The sequence below is a fragment of the Rhinolophus sinicus genome, linkage group LG05, assembly GCF_036562045.2.
Source record: "Rhinolophus sinicus isolate RSC01 linkage group LG05, ASM3656204v1, whole genome shotgun sequence".
Taxonomy (NCBI): domain Eukaryota; kingdom Metazoa; phylum Chordata; class Mammalia; order Chiroptera; family Rhinolophidae; genus Rhinolophus; species Rhinolophus sinicus.
Genome location: NC_133755.1, coordinates 110,652,901 through 110,670,835, shown reverse-complemented (window position 1 = coordinate 110,670,835; position 17,935 = coordinate 110,652,901). Strand labels below are relative to the sequence as shown.

The 17,935-nt window shown below is 31.9% G+C and overlaps 1 protein-coding gene across 50 annotated transcripts in view; it reads right to left on the bottom strand.

Annotated features, from left to right (window-relative positions):
* RIMS1 (regulating synaptic membrane exocytosis 1) overlaps positions 1–17,935 on the bottom strand; it is a 446,831-nt gene that overhangs the window by 69,144 nt on the left and 359,752 nt on the right. For 35 of the 50 annotated variants that reach the window (XM_019749282.2, XM_019749278.2, XM_074333173.1 and 32 more), the window contains one exon: positions 12,383–12,549. The exons of the other annotated variants lie outside the window; for them this stretch is intronic. In XM_019749282.2, coding sequence (XP_019604841.2) covers positions 12,383–12,549 — 167 coding nt within the window. The remainder of the gene's footprint in view (positions 1–12,382; positions 12,550–17,935) is intronic. 50 annotated transcript variants of the gene reach the window in all.

The following is a 17,935-nucleotide window of genomic DNA, read 5'->3' as shown; positions in this document are numbered from 1 at the left end:
TTGAGGGAGAGGCTTGTTTCAGTATTTCCTAGAACGTAAGGCAAACAAATGGGTACTACAACAAACGCATCCAGTCACATTCAGGGGTTTCTCTGCAGTCCTCACTGTATAGTTAGGGCTTCAGAGAAATGAGTAATATTTCCCACAGATGTATCTCAGAGGTGCAGGACTAAGTATTAGAATTCATTCTCCTTTCTAAGCTGGTCAATCAAGCATGACAGATGAAGTACAGGCCCCTAACCCCTGGAAGAAGGACCCACTGGGATATAATCCATACTAAAAATTAATTATATCAAGTAATTAATAAAAAGTTGACAGCACAGCAATCTTATGAAGAGTCAAAGCTCTAGGATAAAGTTTGCATTTCTTATCTGTCAATGTGACTGCCTGGATGGGAAACTTTCTAAATACACTGTGTAGATAACTCGTATGGCTGCTCATGGGTACGTGCCTGAGCTCTAAATATTCTCTTTGGATATGGATCTACCTGTACCTCCAAGACACTCACACATCTCTGCTCGGAACAGTCCACTACATCCTTGTGGAGACATCTCAGAGAATGCAGCCGTAAAGGGCATCATTTCTTATACAGTTTGTGCCGAACATTTGGTGAAGACTGTCTCCACCCCAGCAACCATCTCCTCATCTGCCTTGGGAATTGAAAAGTGATATGCAAAGGAAGTAAGTCCCAAAGCACCTGACAGGTTAAACTAAAGCTCTGAACTCATGTGCTGAAAGTTGGGCCCTAAGTTCTGGGGTTTGGTACCCAAGAAAAGTTTCTCCCACAATGGACACCTATATAATATTAAGCATCAGATTAGATTCCCAGTTAGAAGGCTGTATGAATATTTTTCTTGTCTCAGTAATTAAATGCAACTACAGCCTTGACACACGGCACAGTTGGGATCTAACAAAGTGGCAGAGGCCCTAGTGAGTATGATGCCCATGAATCCTGACCATTGCAGGGGAAAGGGCCTCTGAATTTTGCAGAGATTTCTAGTGTTAACATTACTCCATCATACTCCAAAAGTACTATGTGGGTGATGGCTTGTATCTCCCACTGTCATGCTGTCAGAAAGGAGAAAATATAAAAATCAAGAATATTGTTAACTGAAGAGCTTGAATTTAGATTCATACTAGGTAATATAAATAGGAAAAGGACAACAGAATAAAATGGATGAGTTCACTAACATGACAAAAATTAGCAAAAAATATAGGCCATGGATAAACCTATGAATACTTAGGTTTATCACAGTAGAGAGGGATTAATCTTACAGCAAGGAAAAAATCATAAATAAATAATTTGTGGGTATTGGAAATATTTTATATCTTTTGTTGAGGGTGGTTAAGATACCAAAATTAAATTTCAAAGTCATAAAAATATAAAACAGCAGTAAGAAAGCTGATGTTTTGGATTCTATCGTTTCATAGTTATCTCAGTATTTCACAACTGTCTATTATAGAGATGAAAGGTTATAGCTGATCAGATACATGTTAAGGTAGTAATAACATAAAATTTTCTTTCACTTTCCAGATTGAATTGATACATTGGTAGAACTGATGTACCGCAAGAAAATGATATAAGTATAATTAGTTGCAAAAATATATCTTGCAGTTAGATATAAAACCAATTGCTCTAATCACAATAATCATTACTTAAATTATAATATTTACTGAACACTAACTATACATCTCACAATGTGCTAAATATTTTAGGAAGTATAATTTTAAAATATAAATGAGAAAATATAATATGGAATTATAAAATATAAACAAAAAATAATTACTTTAAGCACAATAAGGGAGATTTTTGAAAATTTGAAAACTGATCTCAAGGTCTGTCAGGATAGGAAGACAAAAGTATGTATTATGATAACAGCTGATTCCAACTCAGTCAGATTTTCAGAGAAAAACATGATTTCACGTAAACATCAGTGGAACTATTTCACAGGTTCTCTCTGCAGTCAGGCTGTAGTAGCTATCATTCATTTATTTCTCATCAATTTGGCCAATGGCAACACAAGGAAACCACGCCTACAGCCTCCTCTCTGTACTTCCCTGGGTCCACACAACTAAATTGCAGATGGAAGAAGATTACTTAAAATTCATTGGGAAACTCTGGGCTTCACAGGTCTTATCATTTAAGCTATTTCAATGTCAAAATTACTTTTTCTATTTCTCCCAAAAACTTTGCTAATATTTAAAAAATAGGCAGGTTTGCAGAGTCAACAACAACAACAACAACAAACCTAGGAGCTTTAAATAGAGAAAGACCTAGATGCTAATGACAGCATCATTACTTGCTGTTTTTGGCCCTAGACAAATCTCAGATACCCTATCACGAAAAGAGAGAGAAACAAACTGAGAATGAAATTAATCTTTGTCAAATATATGCAATTGTAAAATAAATAAACAGTATTTTAGCTACAAGGATTATTATAAGCCCCATACGATACTGCCCATGAAATTCTAATTATTTGTGGTCTAGTCATCATTCTTTTAGGTGTAGCAATTATTTTGTGTCAATCTGTGGCAGGTGAAGACCTATATTAAAGGTCTTTTTGTCTGTTTTCTTTGTCTTGTTTTTTGCTTGTTAGCAACCGGTACTGGGCATGCCTCCCCATTTCACTGCTTCCATTTGAGTTTTTAGGACTGTATGTATTTGCTCCTGTTCATCTTGATGTACATGGTATCCTGTGGTCTTGGCCATGGCTAACTGATCCAAAGGCTGGCATCTGAGTTGAAAGCAGCCTCCGAGGGCAGGCTGGCGCCTATACATTGTCGTGGCATGGGGGCTCTGACTATAGAATGTGCTTTATTTGATGACCACTACCACTCCCTTTACCTTAGGCCTACCCATTCTCCCTTCTTAAATTCCAACATCCTCTGAGTTTCCAGAATCTCTTCCTGTCTTGGCTGTACTCTACCTTTACTTCTCACATTACTTCTCCATTCACCAACTTGCATTCCTCCTCACAAGACCACCAGTCCTTTCTCTGCTGGAGCTACTTTCTCTCCTTATTTTCCAGCTGGTGGCTCCCTTCATCTTCTTTGTCAATGTCCCTGATAGCTATTTTCTCGGGCATCTTATATATCACTGCCAGTCCAAGATCCAATTCTCTTTGTGCTGCCTTGGCATTGGCCCACTAACTTGGGATGAAGTCACTTGGGCCATAGTTCTTGCCTTCTACACCAACATTTTTTTCTTATTTATTATGTTCATTTTAATTACCTTTAAGTGAGTAAATTTTAAGAAGTCAAGAAAATCACTATTTTAATTACATTAAATATGACCTCCTATATTTAGCAATATGGTAGACGATATATTCTGAAAATCTTTTCACTGAAAATCCCAAGTGCTTAGAATTAATTAAAATAATTACAACAAATATCCATTAAAATACAAAACTAAGTTCACAGGAGAGCCAAAGCCTCTCAGCCAAAGGCCAAGAGGGAACTGAAAACAGACTGCTGAGTGGGTTATGGATGTCTTGAGAGGTTTTTCAGATGAGAAAGTTAGAGCAGGCTAGTGAGAAGGGAGACCTTAAATCCCTGCATGAGCTAAGATCCTTAAGAACAAGGAACAATGGGCGTCTCAGTCTAAACCCTATGGGACCCTTACTGGTGGCATTTCTAATGCATGCATTTCAGGAAAACAGAAAATGTTCCCAAAATGAAGTTTTAAGACACATGAAAAATGGTTAGAAAAAAACTAGAAAACCTGTGAGTTAATCTAAAGCCTTAAAAAAAAAAAAAATAACATCCAATAACGGAAGAAAGAAAACAACACATAATTAAAACACTGGAAAAACATGTAAATGGTGGAGGAATGGTAGCAGAGCTAATGTTTACTATAGCTATTTGTTTTCTTAGGGGAGAATATAGGTAATTATTAACTTTAAATTATATAGATATACATTTGAAACAATAAATTAGGCACCAAAATCATAGAATTAGCATAATTTCCAGAATAATAGAGGGGAGATATGAAATGAAAACAATTCAATTAAAAAACAATTAGAAAAGAGGAAAAACAGAATAATAATCAATGGAAAATATAAAATAAAATGCTAGAAATAATTTCAAATATATAAGAAATCAAAATAAATGCAAATTGATTAACGAGCCAATTAAATAATGGAGATTGTCAGGCTAAAAGAAACAAAAAAATCTAAATCCAGTTATATGTTATTTACAAGGGATATAACTAACAGATATGGTCACACAAGGGTTGAAAGTAAAAGGATGTGAACAGTTAGACTGAACACTAAAAAAAAACCAACGTATGTTATCATATAAAACAAAATAGACTTTAAAGCAAAAATAAATTATTATTAGAAATGAAGAGATTCTTTACATAATGATAAAAGGGTTAAATTACCAGCCTCTCAATTCTAGCTCTACTGCTTATGGGCCATGGAAATTCAATAGGTTGCTCACTTTTATCTTTATTTGTAACATGAGATTATTAACAGGGGTGTTACAGCAATCATGATATTGTATCTATCAGAATACCTGGAACACAAAGAGGTACTTAAATAAATCAGGATATTTTTAATGTACTAAAAATATAATAATGTACATGTTACATAGTTATGGCAAAATTATAAAAATGACACATGAAATAGGTGAAGTTTGGGAAACACTGGTTCAGAGTGAAAGGATATTGTATCCATTCCAAATAGTAGGATAATCACCACAGAAATATGAATATTTGTCCAAAGAAAGGGTAGTTAATGTCGATAACTAGAGTTCATGCCTGGTGACCTTTAAATCAATTAGCTGCCAATAGATATGATAGTGCTAGGGGTATAATCTGCAGTCAGCTCTCTAATATGCAAATAAACATGTAAATACAGTACGACAAGTAGAAATTTAAGGAGCTATTAGAAAATTTCCGTTATGCGTTTTTTGGGCATAAAATCTAGTAAAAATTTGAGGTCCTCTCAAAACAGTCATCCTCCTATTTGATAGCTAATAATACAGCATTGAGCATCCTTCATATAACTGGTCTATGTGATAATTACAACACATCAAAGACAAAAGGGTCACATAAGTGGCCCTTGAAGTCGTCATGTACTATGAAAATTCTATAGCACTGAAGCAAAGTTGTCAACATCTTAGCAACAGGAGTGGCTTCTTATTATGGAAACAGCACACTCCCACACCTGGCATGAATCCAAAAGGTGGTATTATGGGACATCAGTTGTAACCTCAGAATAAATACACTGTTCCTCTCCTCAGTGACTAGTAAAGATCAGAACTACAAACATGTCCTGTACAGTGAAGAGGAATTTGAACTTTGGGGGCAGATTTTTCTCTTTGAAAACTATTCCCGGGGAATAAATTGGTTGCATTTCAAAGTTGCTTTAATATTGTCAGTTCACTTTAGGATTCATCACCTATGTTATTTTCCTTGCACTTAAAAAATGCATATACTTTATATACCTTTAGTGATCTGTTACATAGACGATATGCTGTTAGCAGTGCATAAGTTATTTTCTTGTATATTGTGGGGAAAATAGTAATTAAGCAGGGAGAATTAAATTCTCATTTTATTTAACAACAGAATATTAAACATGTAATTTCTTTCAGGATAATTAAATCAAATTGGAAAATTATAGCCACTTATATGCAATCAAAATGTAATTTAGACAATATAATAAACAGGCTACATGGATTATATAAAAATAAAAGTTATTAACATGGTTTGTTTTTGAACTTTCAAGTTATTAACAAAAATTTATTCACCTTGAATAAATTTTCCATATCTTCTTCCAAAGACACAAAGACTTATTTTTCTAATTAAAGAAAACATTCTAATTATCTATGATTTCCATTAAACATGCTTTAAAAAGTATTTTCAATGTTAAAAATAATCCAATTCCATTCTTTTTTATTAAATTCATTGGGGTGATATTAGTTAGTAAAATCGTATATGTCTCAAGTGTACATTTCTATAATATATCACGTATAGATTGCATTGTGTGTTGACCACCCAGAGTCAGTTCTCCTTCCATCACCATATACTGTATTTCCCAAAAATAAGACCTAGCTGGACAACCAGCTCTAATGTGTCTTTTGGAGCAAAAATTAATATAAGACCCAGTCTTATTTTCCGATAAGACCGGGTCTTATATAATATAATATATGACCAGCTCTTATTTTACTATTAGACCAGTTGTAACATAATATAATATAATACAACATAATACCTGGTCTTATATTAATTTTTGCTTCAAAAGACGCATTAGAGCTGATTGTCCGGCTAGGTCTTATTTTTGGGGGAAACACGGTATTTGATCCCTTTTCCCCTCTTCTACCATTCAAACAGAACAAATAAAGCTACAGGGAAGTAGATTTCTATAAATAATAAAATGTTAAGACATACTTTTAAAACTCCATTAACAATGTTTAATTATTTTCCCCCCACAGATAGAAGTTATCTCTGAGATCTAATTATAAATGATCACTTGCACAAATAACCCATCTTTATAAGATATTCCAGCTTTCAATTAAATTTTGAACACTTCATTATAACTGACCACTTTAATTGTATATTATATATTAGTAAGCATTCATGTAATATTCTATTGACCTTCCCAGAATTTAACTAAATGTATCTTAGTAAATCTATATTGAATTGGCAGAGTAGAAAGGTGAAAACAAAGCAGGCTGGAGCTGTTTCAAATGGGACGAGTGCTGCTTTATTTCAAACTATATTCTAAAAGGTTTGCAAGGAGAACCTCACCAGGAAAAGTTACTCACCCATCCCAAAAACTCTGTAACTGACTATTACAAGACTGTAATGTCTTGTGGGTTACTTATATTCACAGGCCAAGTGGTATTTTGCATATGTTATGAATATAGCATGATATAATGATTTATATATATGGCACATGTGATTATATAGTATATTGATAAGTATGGTACAGTTAATTTTACCATAAAGGGCACATGGTACATTCTTTCTGTCTCTTTACAGCTTTAATCTAGTTACAGGAAATAATAGTGACAATGACTCATCAAACTTGGACTATTAAAACTAAGAAGATGCAATGAAAGAAGCCACCAGAAAATCATGCAAATACATTTTCTTTTTCAGATAGTCAATATCCAGCGTCTTTCACTGTGTTCTAGTTCATTGTCTCCCCTATCATCATATTTTCATAATGTTTTCCCCTCTTTCTTTTTAGTACTTTTGTAGATCTCAATAGACTTTGTTTTTCCATAGTACAACAAGCAGGTTTATAAAATTAAGTATGTATAGCTCTAAGAAAATTTCCTCTGGGGAGGAGGAGGGTGGGAGGTGAGGGTAAGGGGAAAAATATATGGTGATGGAAGGAGAACTGACTCTGGGTGGTGAACCCACAATGGGATTTATAGATGATGTAATACAGAATTGTACACCTGAAACCTATGTAATTTTACTAACCATTGTCACCCCAATAAACTGAAAAAAAAAAAGAAAATTTCCTCTTTATCATTCACTCATATTAAATGTCAGTAGGCATAATAAGTATATACGAAACAAAAGTTTCATTTTGTTATTTTGAGCTATTAATATAGCAAATAATTTTCCAGTTAAGTATTTTTCAAATGTCATCACAAATAATCCAAAGATCATTTTTAAATGTCTTGCTGAACTGAAAAATTCTTATGAAATATGGGGCATTTGAAATTTTCTGTAACATTTTTCAAATACAATTGCAATATCAAGATTGAGTTCCCAGAACATACTAACCTATGCATTTATTTTCAATCACAATTTACATTATCAATAATTTAACTTACATTTTAAATCCCCAAATATAAACATATTTCCATAAGTAAACATATATGCTTACTTATTATATCTACTAACAACAGATGCCAAATTTTAGTAAATTTATGGCTACAAGATTAAATTGTGTAAAGAAGATAACTTCTCTTTAAAATCCTTTCATATCCTTCACACTATGAATATAGAAAACAAAGATTATTTCATTTGAAAATATTCTTTCAAAGGGGGAAATGATTAAAAGACCAAAAACTATTTGCATCAAATTTGCTCTTCAAATGTTTATTAAAATATACCTCGCTATAGAAAGTCAACCTTATAGACCCTGGGGAACATATGTTACAAACGTGAATGCTGTTGGAAAACTGTTGGTTTTGACAAAGCTTCTAATATTGCATTACATCTGAGATAAATTATACAATTGTGCTTGCAATTTGCTTTTAAAGCTTGATTTTGTATTAAACACCTGAAATCTGTCTTCCTGGAAAGAATTCTATATATGATAAAGATGAAAAAAATTTCAGAGTTGTAGCATGAAAATTCAGCTCCTTTTTGGGATGAACACTTAGATGTAAAAATAAACATAGAGAATTCAGATAATTCAACATATTCTTTCTGGATTCTATTATATGTGCATTTTAAATTATTAATTAGCCATCTCTACTCATATACTGTGCTTATTTTGTAGTTGGATGGGAAGACATTCTTTGAGGATATTTAAGTCCACACTAAATTAAAATTGTAAGGCACATGCAGAACAAATTTGAAAAACTAAGAACCTCAAATCTTTATTGATGCTTATTATTTTGAAGGGTTGAGTTGATTTTGAAGAAGCATCCTAGCAATTAAGTTATAAATAGATTTTTAGTGTGTGCTAATTTTTTAGAATAACTTTTAATTCATTATATCTACAAAAGGTTTAATACAAACTTTAATACAAACATTATGGTCTATTTGTTTTTCTCCTACAGTTCCCCAGCATATATAAAGTTTGAAAACATGAGATATATTTTGAACTATTTTGAATGAACTATGGAGAATGCACCTGGACGAAGGAATGCCCTTTTTCAATTCACACAGAACCATATGGTTTAGATATTAGCATCCCTAAATGGACAAGATATTTGTTGCATAATCATCTCAAACACAAAAAGATTCACAATATGACTGAAGGATTCCTAATATTCTTTAAAAATTATCTTTTAGAGATTGACTATCCAACAATATTTTATATTTTTCAGCCTATAAACATCTTATAAGTGTTTAATTTTATTTGTACCTAACAGGCCTTTTGAAGCTAACTTTATCGTCTTGTATTTTTCAGGCAGAAGGATAATAATTATCTAAAACAGATTTTCTGAAGCTGTACTCAGAACTCTGCAGAATCTTAATAGATATATCTATGAAAAAAGCATTCCAGAATGAAATAACTGGTATATACTGGAATAAACAATAAACCTTAAAAACAATAATGTCTACTGTGAATTATTAACAGGAAAATCTAGTAAGCAGTGTTTGGAAAACACTGGTCTATACATTAAACAGAAGGCTGTGCACTGGTCATTTCGACATTTTCTTGATTCATAATATACTTGGATGGAGGAAATCAAAATCATACATGATATTTTAAGTGCCTACATACTGTGGTTTTACATAATATGGATAAGATCATGTCATGTGGTTTCTTTCTATAGTTCTTAATGAGAACCCAAGGTACTTGTTTGACTTTCATGGTACTGAACACTGTCTTCGGTGAATGCTGTAATGTCTTCAAAATCCTTTAATTGATGTCCAGAATAAAATTCATCACAGGCAATGTATAATAAAACATTTCTTGTGTCATAGGATGATTTGAGGAAAGACATATACAGGGAACCAGAATATAAAAATAGGTTTTAAACTCTTAAATAGATTATCATCTCCTTGAGTATGTGGCCTAGATGTTATGCTTTAATGCAGTCTTGGAAAATAATGAAGTCCTTACATATAATAGGAACTCAAAAGTTTCCTGCTGCTTATTATGGCATATGAGTACAAATATATTCTATTGTAATTGACCAGACTTTCCATCTTTTAACCATGAACTTGAATTTTAAAACCTATGCAGATGTTCGGTTCTAAAAAGGCAAAAAGAAAGTGTTGAGAAGCAGTAATATATTAAGAACCACCATTCCTCACAGAGTTACTGGTAGCTATGAAAACAGGAGATATGAATTTAAGGATGAAGGACCTGCAACCTTTGTTCCACCTCAGTGAGACACAGCATTTTTATACTGATGTCATTTCTTCTGATTTTTTTTTTTTCCTTTTCATCCCAAACCTTCCTCTCAGGTTCTTAACCACAGGTTTGATGATGGATGCAAAATAACTCTGTGTGTGTGTGTGTGTGTGTGTGTGTGTGTGTGTGTGTGTGTGTGTGTGTGTTGTGTATATGTTTGCGAATGAGGATATATAAGGAGAAGAATGTACATGAAAAGCTAACTAGATTCTAAATGTCAGGAGAAAGATATGACCTTTCCCATATTGCACTTTCTCTTCTCTATTCCTCCTAAGTATTCTAAGAAATCAAATATGTACCACATGGAGAATCACTGACAGAATGTACAGGACTAAAAGAAAAATAGTTTGTTAGTTTAAGGGGAAACTTGTTTAGCCATTAGCTTTAGTGCCTAAACTTACATAATCCACTTAGATAAAAAATAACTCTCAGCTCATATGTGTTTTAACTATAGACATGGGAAAGGGAAGCTGAAAACAGAGAAATGCCCTGAGAAAATAATTTTTTCATTAAGAAATTTATTAGTACCCTTTTTAAGTCTATCCCTCTCAACACCACGTTCACTAAATAAAAGTCATATGGATCAAGGAGGCAAAGAATCTATCTTTCGCTTCTTGTCACAATATAGCTATAATTAGTGCAGATTTGTTAAACGGCATTTTCCCACATGGGTGCCAATACACTAACATGTCGTCTCTTCCGATCTCCTTTGTACAAAATCATAGTCCCTTGTTGTTGAGCTGCCTAATGTTTCTCTCTTCTTTGATTTTTTTCCTCAAAAATCACATAGCCAATTTTCCTGAAAAATAATTTTTTGAAAAATTCCTCTTCTCTTGTAATTTCAAGAGAATGACAATGGACCCACAAGTATTCTTGCAATTGGTTAGTAATTTGAATTCTATGATCTAGCAATACTTTACAGCATAGGACTCAAAGGTACTTGGCTCTACTGTGAACATAAAGTAAAATTACCTTAATAGTTATGGTTTTATAATAATTTAGTAAATTGTTTTTAGTGATTAAAAGTGACAAAGTCCATGCATAGCACTATTTATTGACATTTTTGCTAAACTAAATCGGTTTTGACATATAACTTATTAGTATTTTAATAAAAAAGGAATCTATTGGAATAATTTTCACACTTGATCCTAAGCAACTCAATATGGCAACATTCTTTAGCTCTTCTAATTTTCTTAAATTTTAGAGAGGTTAATATTCTTTTAAGACCAGATGCTGATAATGTCAGAAATAAAGATAAAAACATGTTCTATTATTATAATATCTTAAATTGCATGTAGATTATCAGAGTATGACGTTGTTAATTAATAGTAACGTAATTACTCTTATTTTTCTTCAACAGATGGGCTAGGTGAAGGGAAATCCAGGAAGAAGGAATGCTTATGATACATTTTATTATATTTCATGAAAATGTGTGATATCAGACTTTCAGAGTATTAGAAATGCAATTGTTCCTATTTTAAACATTTATATTTCTTGGGCATTTCATCAACCCCCAAATTCCATCAATGAAACTTCTATTTCTGGAAAGTAATTTAGAACAAGTATAAAATTACTGCTTTACTTAATTAAGGTGGTACTTGGATTCTTGAGGTCTTTTGCCTTTCAGCAGGGTATTTTGCCAGGTAAGAACACAAGAGCACTACCGGTGATTTAAAAAACATGTACATTTCTTACAGTTCGCACAATGTAAACTAGGGTGTGTATTTTGTTCTCTCATCCACTCAATCCTACCCTGAAAGTTGACCAAGTGCTATCGGATTAAAGAAGAGGTCGGCAAATTACGTATAGCCCATGGGGACAGCTTACTTCCGGTTTTTGGTAAATAAAAGTTTACTGGAATCTAGCCATGCTCATTTGTTTACATAGATTTCACACTACAACAACACTGTTGAGTAGATGTGACAGACCCTGTCCTGCATCCCCTAAAATATTTACTATTTGGCTCTTTATAGAAAACATTTTCTGATCTGGACTAAACAATGCTCTACGGATTTAATCATATTAGAAGGAAACTCCTGCAAATGTGACTCTGAGCAATCTCTAAAATTATGACTATGGATATCAGCTATGTCTGATAGTAGACAGTACCAAACTGTCTATCGACGATGCTACACAATAGTTAATAAATATGTAACCCACTCTAGTCCCAGTTATTTTAATGAAACATTACTATTTCTGGTTTCTATTAATTGATCTAAACTGTATTTAGGTCAATTAGTAGAACATTAATTATTCACCAAGCTAGTTGCATTTTTATATCACGGACAAAGACCCAGTTTATATAAACAGTATTGCCAACTCACCTGATTCTACCCCTGGGGCGCTCAGATTGCTCTGACATAAAGCTTGTGCTGCTGAGGCGTGAGGCACTGCTGGTTCTGGAAATGGCGGACACATCACTGACATCACTATCTGATGATTTGGCAGAGACGTTATCACAGCTTCTGTACTGATCTTTATGTATGTTATACTAAAGATTAAAAACAAGAAAATGTGAGCTCCATCATCAGATCATAGGAAAAAGAGATATAAATGGTGAGGTTAATGACTAGTCAACATCAAATAAATGTGTCCCTTCATAAAAAGTTGGTGTGGAATCTAAAACAATCCAAACACTAACATAATATGTGATTTCCAATGCAAAACTCCTACATCCTTTGAAGATACAAAATTGTTTATGGAACACAAAATTGTAAATGAAACACAAAAATTAAATGGTTGGGTGGAAAATTCATTACTTACTTGCATATACTCAAAATTGTATTATTTATTTTTTCTAGTGCGTAAGATTCTCTTTTTTCTCTGTTTTCATTACTGACTATTTTATTCACCTTCTACTCTTTCCATGGTCTAGCCTGCTTCCACTTGTCTGTGCTTCTTGATTCTTTCTAAAACTATTCAATTTACCCTAAGACATTCAACTCTTTCAAATTTCTTCAAAAAATATATCCTTTCATAAAAAAAGGGTTGGTATTAAAGCTGAGGGGCTGTGCCAAAGATGAATAAAGCAATGGCAGCAAAGAGTGGACGTTGGCTTTACACTTTCTATTATGGTTTACTTAGATATTTTCAGATTTAAACTACCAACTCAGTGTTAAAAGTAAAAACTGGGATTCCTATTAAAATTTCAATATACACTACATTTTATATTTAAATATCTTTAAATTTGTCTTTGGTATTCATTACCTAAGATTTTAGAAATCATTAGGGAAAAGATTAAAACGTAAAAGCTGTCAAAGCAGTTAAGCCATTCTTCTTTCTATTTCACTGTCTTATGGTAACTGATCACACCATAAATAGCTTTATATATTATATATTATTTTCATATATATTTTAATTACAATAAATAGTAAGTTTATAAAATTACACATAATTTTATAATATATAAGTTACTCTCTTATCTTAGGTACTGGAAGGTAAGATAACCTCTTATATAAAATAAAAGAACATACAACTAGAAGAAACACATGACTAAACTTTGAGTGTTTAAGTTTCTTACCAAGCAATTGAATTTTAGATTTATGTGTCAAGGTGTGAAAATATCAAATCTTTGTTTAACCTGAGAAAAAACTCATCCATCCACTGATGCTCAATGTTGGATGAGTTTTAATGAATCTAAAACAATCCAAACTCTCTATTTCTAAAAATTTGTATAAACAATTGTCTTGCAAAAGTATCCTAGATAAACTGATGCTAAACTCTGGATCTGTATATAGAAAAAATATATAATACAATACATTTTTAAAAATCCTAGAGAAGGGAATCATCTTAATTTAATAAGAACTACTCAGATGAGAGTAGTTCAGGCCTAAAGTATTTAAATGTTTTAATTCTTCATCTCTTGTGTGTAGGTATTGGGTAAAGAGTTTTACATCAAGCATAAAGACAATTCCAGTAAGGAATACCTAAAAGGAAATTCACATATGTTATGTCCAGAACTGAGCTATTTATACAGCTTCATGTATGATCTAAAGTTAACATGTTTTAAGATAATGTACTCAAAGTAATGTGATAATATTTTATCAACAAATTCTGTCATATCTGATGGCATGATCCTGACTGACATGCTTCATTGCAGTCAGAACCATTTTTTACTCATAGAGTAGATGTGAGAAAACCTTAATACACTCACATAGCAAAACCTAAATTTAATAGTGTTACTCCTATATTACTTGTTTTTGAAACTATTTTACTAAGTTGGCTAATAAGATATACAATTATTATAATGTTTCCAAACATATTGAAATAATAGCTTATCCATGAGAATATGAGAAGAATTTAGGCAGCAGATTTTCCGGCATTGTGTTGACACCTAGAAGAAATGCTCCCCTTATTTGACCAATGTCAATAATAATAGTGCAGACTATTGCATAAGGATATGTGAATATACATGCAACTGTTTCTCCAACAAAAAAACTTCCTTTTCTATAGCCTTTTTGTATATATACTTTTGCTATTCTAGCGAAGAGATGAAACAAGGGATTTTAAAAGACTGTGTCATATTAAGTTTTTCTATATTTGGTTAAATAATTCTTTACAAGAATAATTCTGACAAGAGATCACAGTTTTCTTTTTCTTTTTACATTGGTTATCTGAAGGAAACGAAAGACTTTTACATTCACTTTTTACTACTATATTTCATTATTTTCAAAATCTGTGAAAGTTTAAATAGTCACTTTGGCCTTTTATCAAGAACAATTTGTTGAATTTGCTATTTAACAGTTAAACATTTTAATGTAAATACATTAATTATATTTTGAGAAACATAATATCCTCAGGAGGAATGCATACTGATCAGACAGCAGGGAAATTAGTCCTTAATGTAGAGGAAACTCTAATCATAGGGCTGTTATTTTTATAGGTAATAATAGACACTCAGCAGCTACCTACGGTACCCATCACATGAATCTTGGTTGCTGTTCCTGGATTACAGGAACATAAGCACTCTAAAATGTGAGTGCCTAAATGCAAATTCACCCTCCAATTATGAATTTCACCCCAACATTAAGGCATGCAACTCTGCATAACATCAATAAAAAATAGTATGGTGTCACACCAAAGTAGTTTTGTGTTTTGTTTTCAAAAGCAAAGTTAGTGCTAATTCCTTATTCAGGATGGATATTAGGGTCATTTGTTATTTCACAGGAGGTGCCAGGTTTGAAACATCTTAGGAATTATACTTTATTTGTACATAATTCTTTGTTCTGAAAAAATTTAGTTCTACTGGTGTTTGGTTATAAATATTTTGAGAATGGTTAACTAATTTCTAATTTGGCAGAATTTCAACTAAGGTGTATTGTTTCATCTAAAATGTCAAGTAATTTAAGATACTAAAAAAGAATAAAAGAGTAAGGTTAAAAATTAAATGTATATTAATGTAAATGTATATAAATGTAAATTTATAATAATAGTGGTGCTTAAATTATAAAAATTAATATAAATTATGTGAATAAATTATATGTAAATTATAAAAAGGTTGAGATAAATGGATAAAAAATAAAAAATATAGTTTTTCAAGTATTTGAGAGAGATATAACTGAAATGGCTACTGGAAACTATTTAAACATTTTATTGGTAAGCCACAATATGAATATTAGAATTGTAAAGAGTAATGATATATCTTTTACTTGACATGTAAAAGACTATTTGTTATGCAATATTATATATTTTCCTATTTTATACTCAAAAGTTTTTTTAAAGACACCATATCTTTGAGCTCATATTTATTGATAATTTATAATCATTTTATTTATGTGATATAGTGTCAATTTATGCAGTAAGAGCAACAGTAATATCTTTGAAAGTAATTTTTAAAAATATTCAAATGCAATGAGAGAGAGAAAAAAAAGGATGCCTGTGCAAAGGAGGGAGAAGAAAAAAGAATATAATTAAATTGTATGCAAATTAAAAGCCAAAGAAGAACCTCTGAATCAACTGGAGTACAGCATACATTTCAATGATACCACAAGCAGAGCAAGGTGGTACTTAAGTTCCCAGTCAGGACTTCTAGGGCTTATAAAGCCTCTACAGCAAGGCTTTATTAAATTTGGTAAATCGACTGTCTCCTGTCTTCTGAGCCTCAGTTTTAATAAATTTGGTAAATGAGAGAAATGGAATAGAAGATTATTTTGAGGCGCTTTTAAGTTTTAAATTTTTATGAGCCAGAGAATTTGGAATTTTCCAAGCAAGGTAAACTTAGTTTTGATTTATTAGCAATATAAGTGTTAGTGGTGATTCAGACTTCAATGGCACTTCATTTTGTATTTATTTTTGATTGACTGATTAATGATTAGAGTCCTAATTCAGAATGATCCAGAAAGGCTTTTAATATTTTACTCTGATTTTCTTTATTTACCTCTTTCTTGTGTCCTATATTGGATGTAAGAATATGAGAAGAATTTAGGTGGCAGATTTTCTGGCATTGTGCTGTCTATTTGACCTCATCCTTTCACATAATGCCAAGACACTGATAAAGTATTCTCAGCTTTATGATACATTTCCAGTTTAAAGAACTTTTTCAAATAACTGTATCCAGTTATTTGGAGGAAGAAACCCTTCTAATTTGTTCTGCATTTGTAGTAAAAAGAAAACAAAAATGATGACATCCATAAAGCAGACAGACAAATCAGCTGATTAAGAGATAATAACATACAGAATAAACCAAACAGAAGATATGTAGAGCTAGAATCAGCAACTTTGTGGAACATCAAGATATTTTGTTTGCTGATTTTTTCTCTTTACTAATTTTCCTTTTTAAAATGTTGTTTCAGAGTCCTAGGGAATTGGGCCACACTGAATCACAGTGACTATAAGCAGTACCTCCGCTGGAAATCTTTTTGCAGCTATCCTAAGATGCAAAGTGATGAACTGCATCTAATACACATGACTCTCTGGTGACAAAACATACTTTGTAACCACTTCTATTTTTTTGTACCAGTCTCTGAATATAATGAACCTCCATTACTTAAAATTAAGTAGTTCTCTTTCACCCTTTCTCCCACCTCTTTCTTTCTGGACCCCTCAGTTTCTTCTTTGTATCCATGAGTCTGTTTCTGTTTTGTTTGTTCATTTGTTTTGCTTTTTAGATTTCACATATAAGTGAAATCATATGGTATTTGTCCTTCTACGTCTGACTTATTTTAGTTAGTACAATACCCTCTAGGTCTATTGATGTTGTCACAAATGGCAAGATTTCATTCTTTTTTATGGTTAATATTCCTTTACATATGTATGTACCACATCTTCTTTATCTATTCATCTATCAGTGGACACCTGGGATACTTCCATATCTTGGCTATTGTAAATAACGCTGCAGTGAACACAGGGGTGCATATATCTTTTTGTGGCATATAGTCACTAATATGGTAGGGTCTTTGTATGGTATCATATGGTTACTAGACTTATTGTGGTGATCACTTTGTTATGTATTTAAATATTGAATAACTATGTTGCACATCTGAAACTAATATAATATTGCATGTTAATTATTTTTTAATAATTATTAGATATTTCTAGGTTCATATTTCAATATTTAGTATAGTTTAATTTAATTTTGAATTTCTAAAAGGTCATTACTTCCAAAAGGGCTTTGACATCAAATTATAACACAAGTTGTCCTATAATTGCTGTCACTTTTGTAGTATTCTAAAAAAAGATTTTTAAATAAACCAGATAATATATATGTATGTCATGGAGTATAAAATTCTATGCATATTTTAATTAAAATTATTAGATTCTAGCAGTTTATAAACTCTTCAACTTACAAAATAATATTGAAATACAAGTTAAATGTTTATTGGCACGATTTGTGTGGATTTGTTTCTAGGAGTTAGAAATCAATTACTTTTCTTACTAAA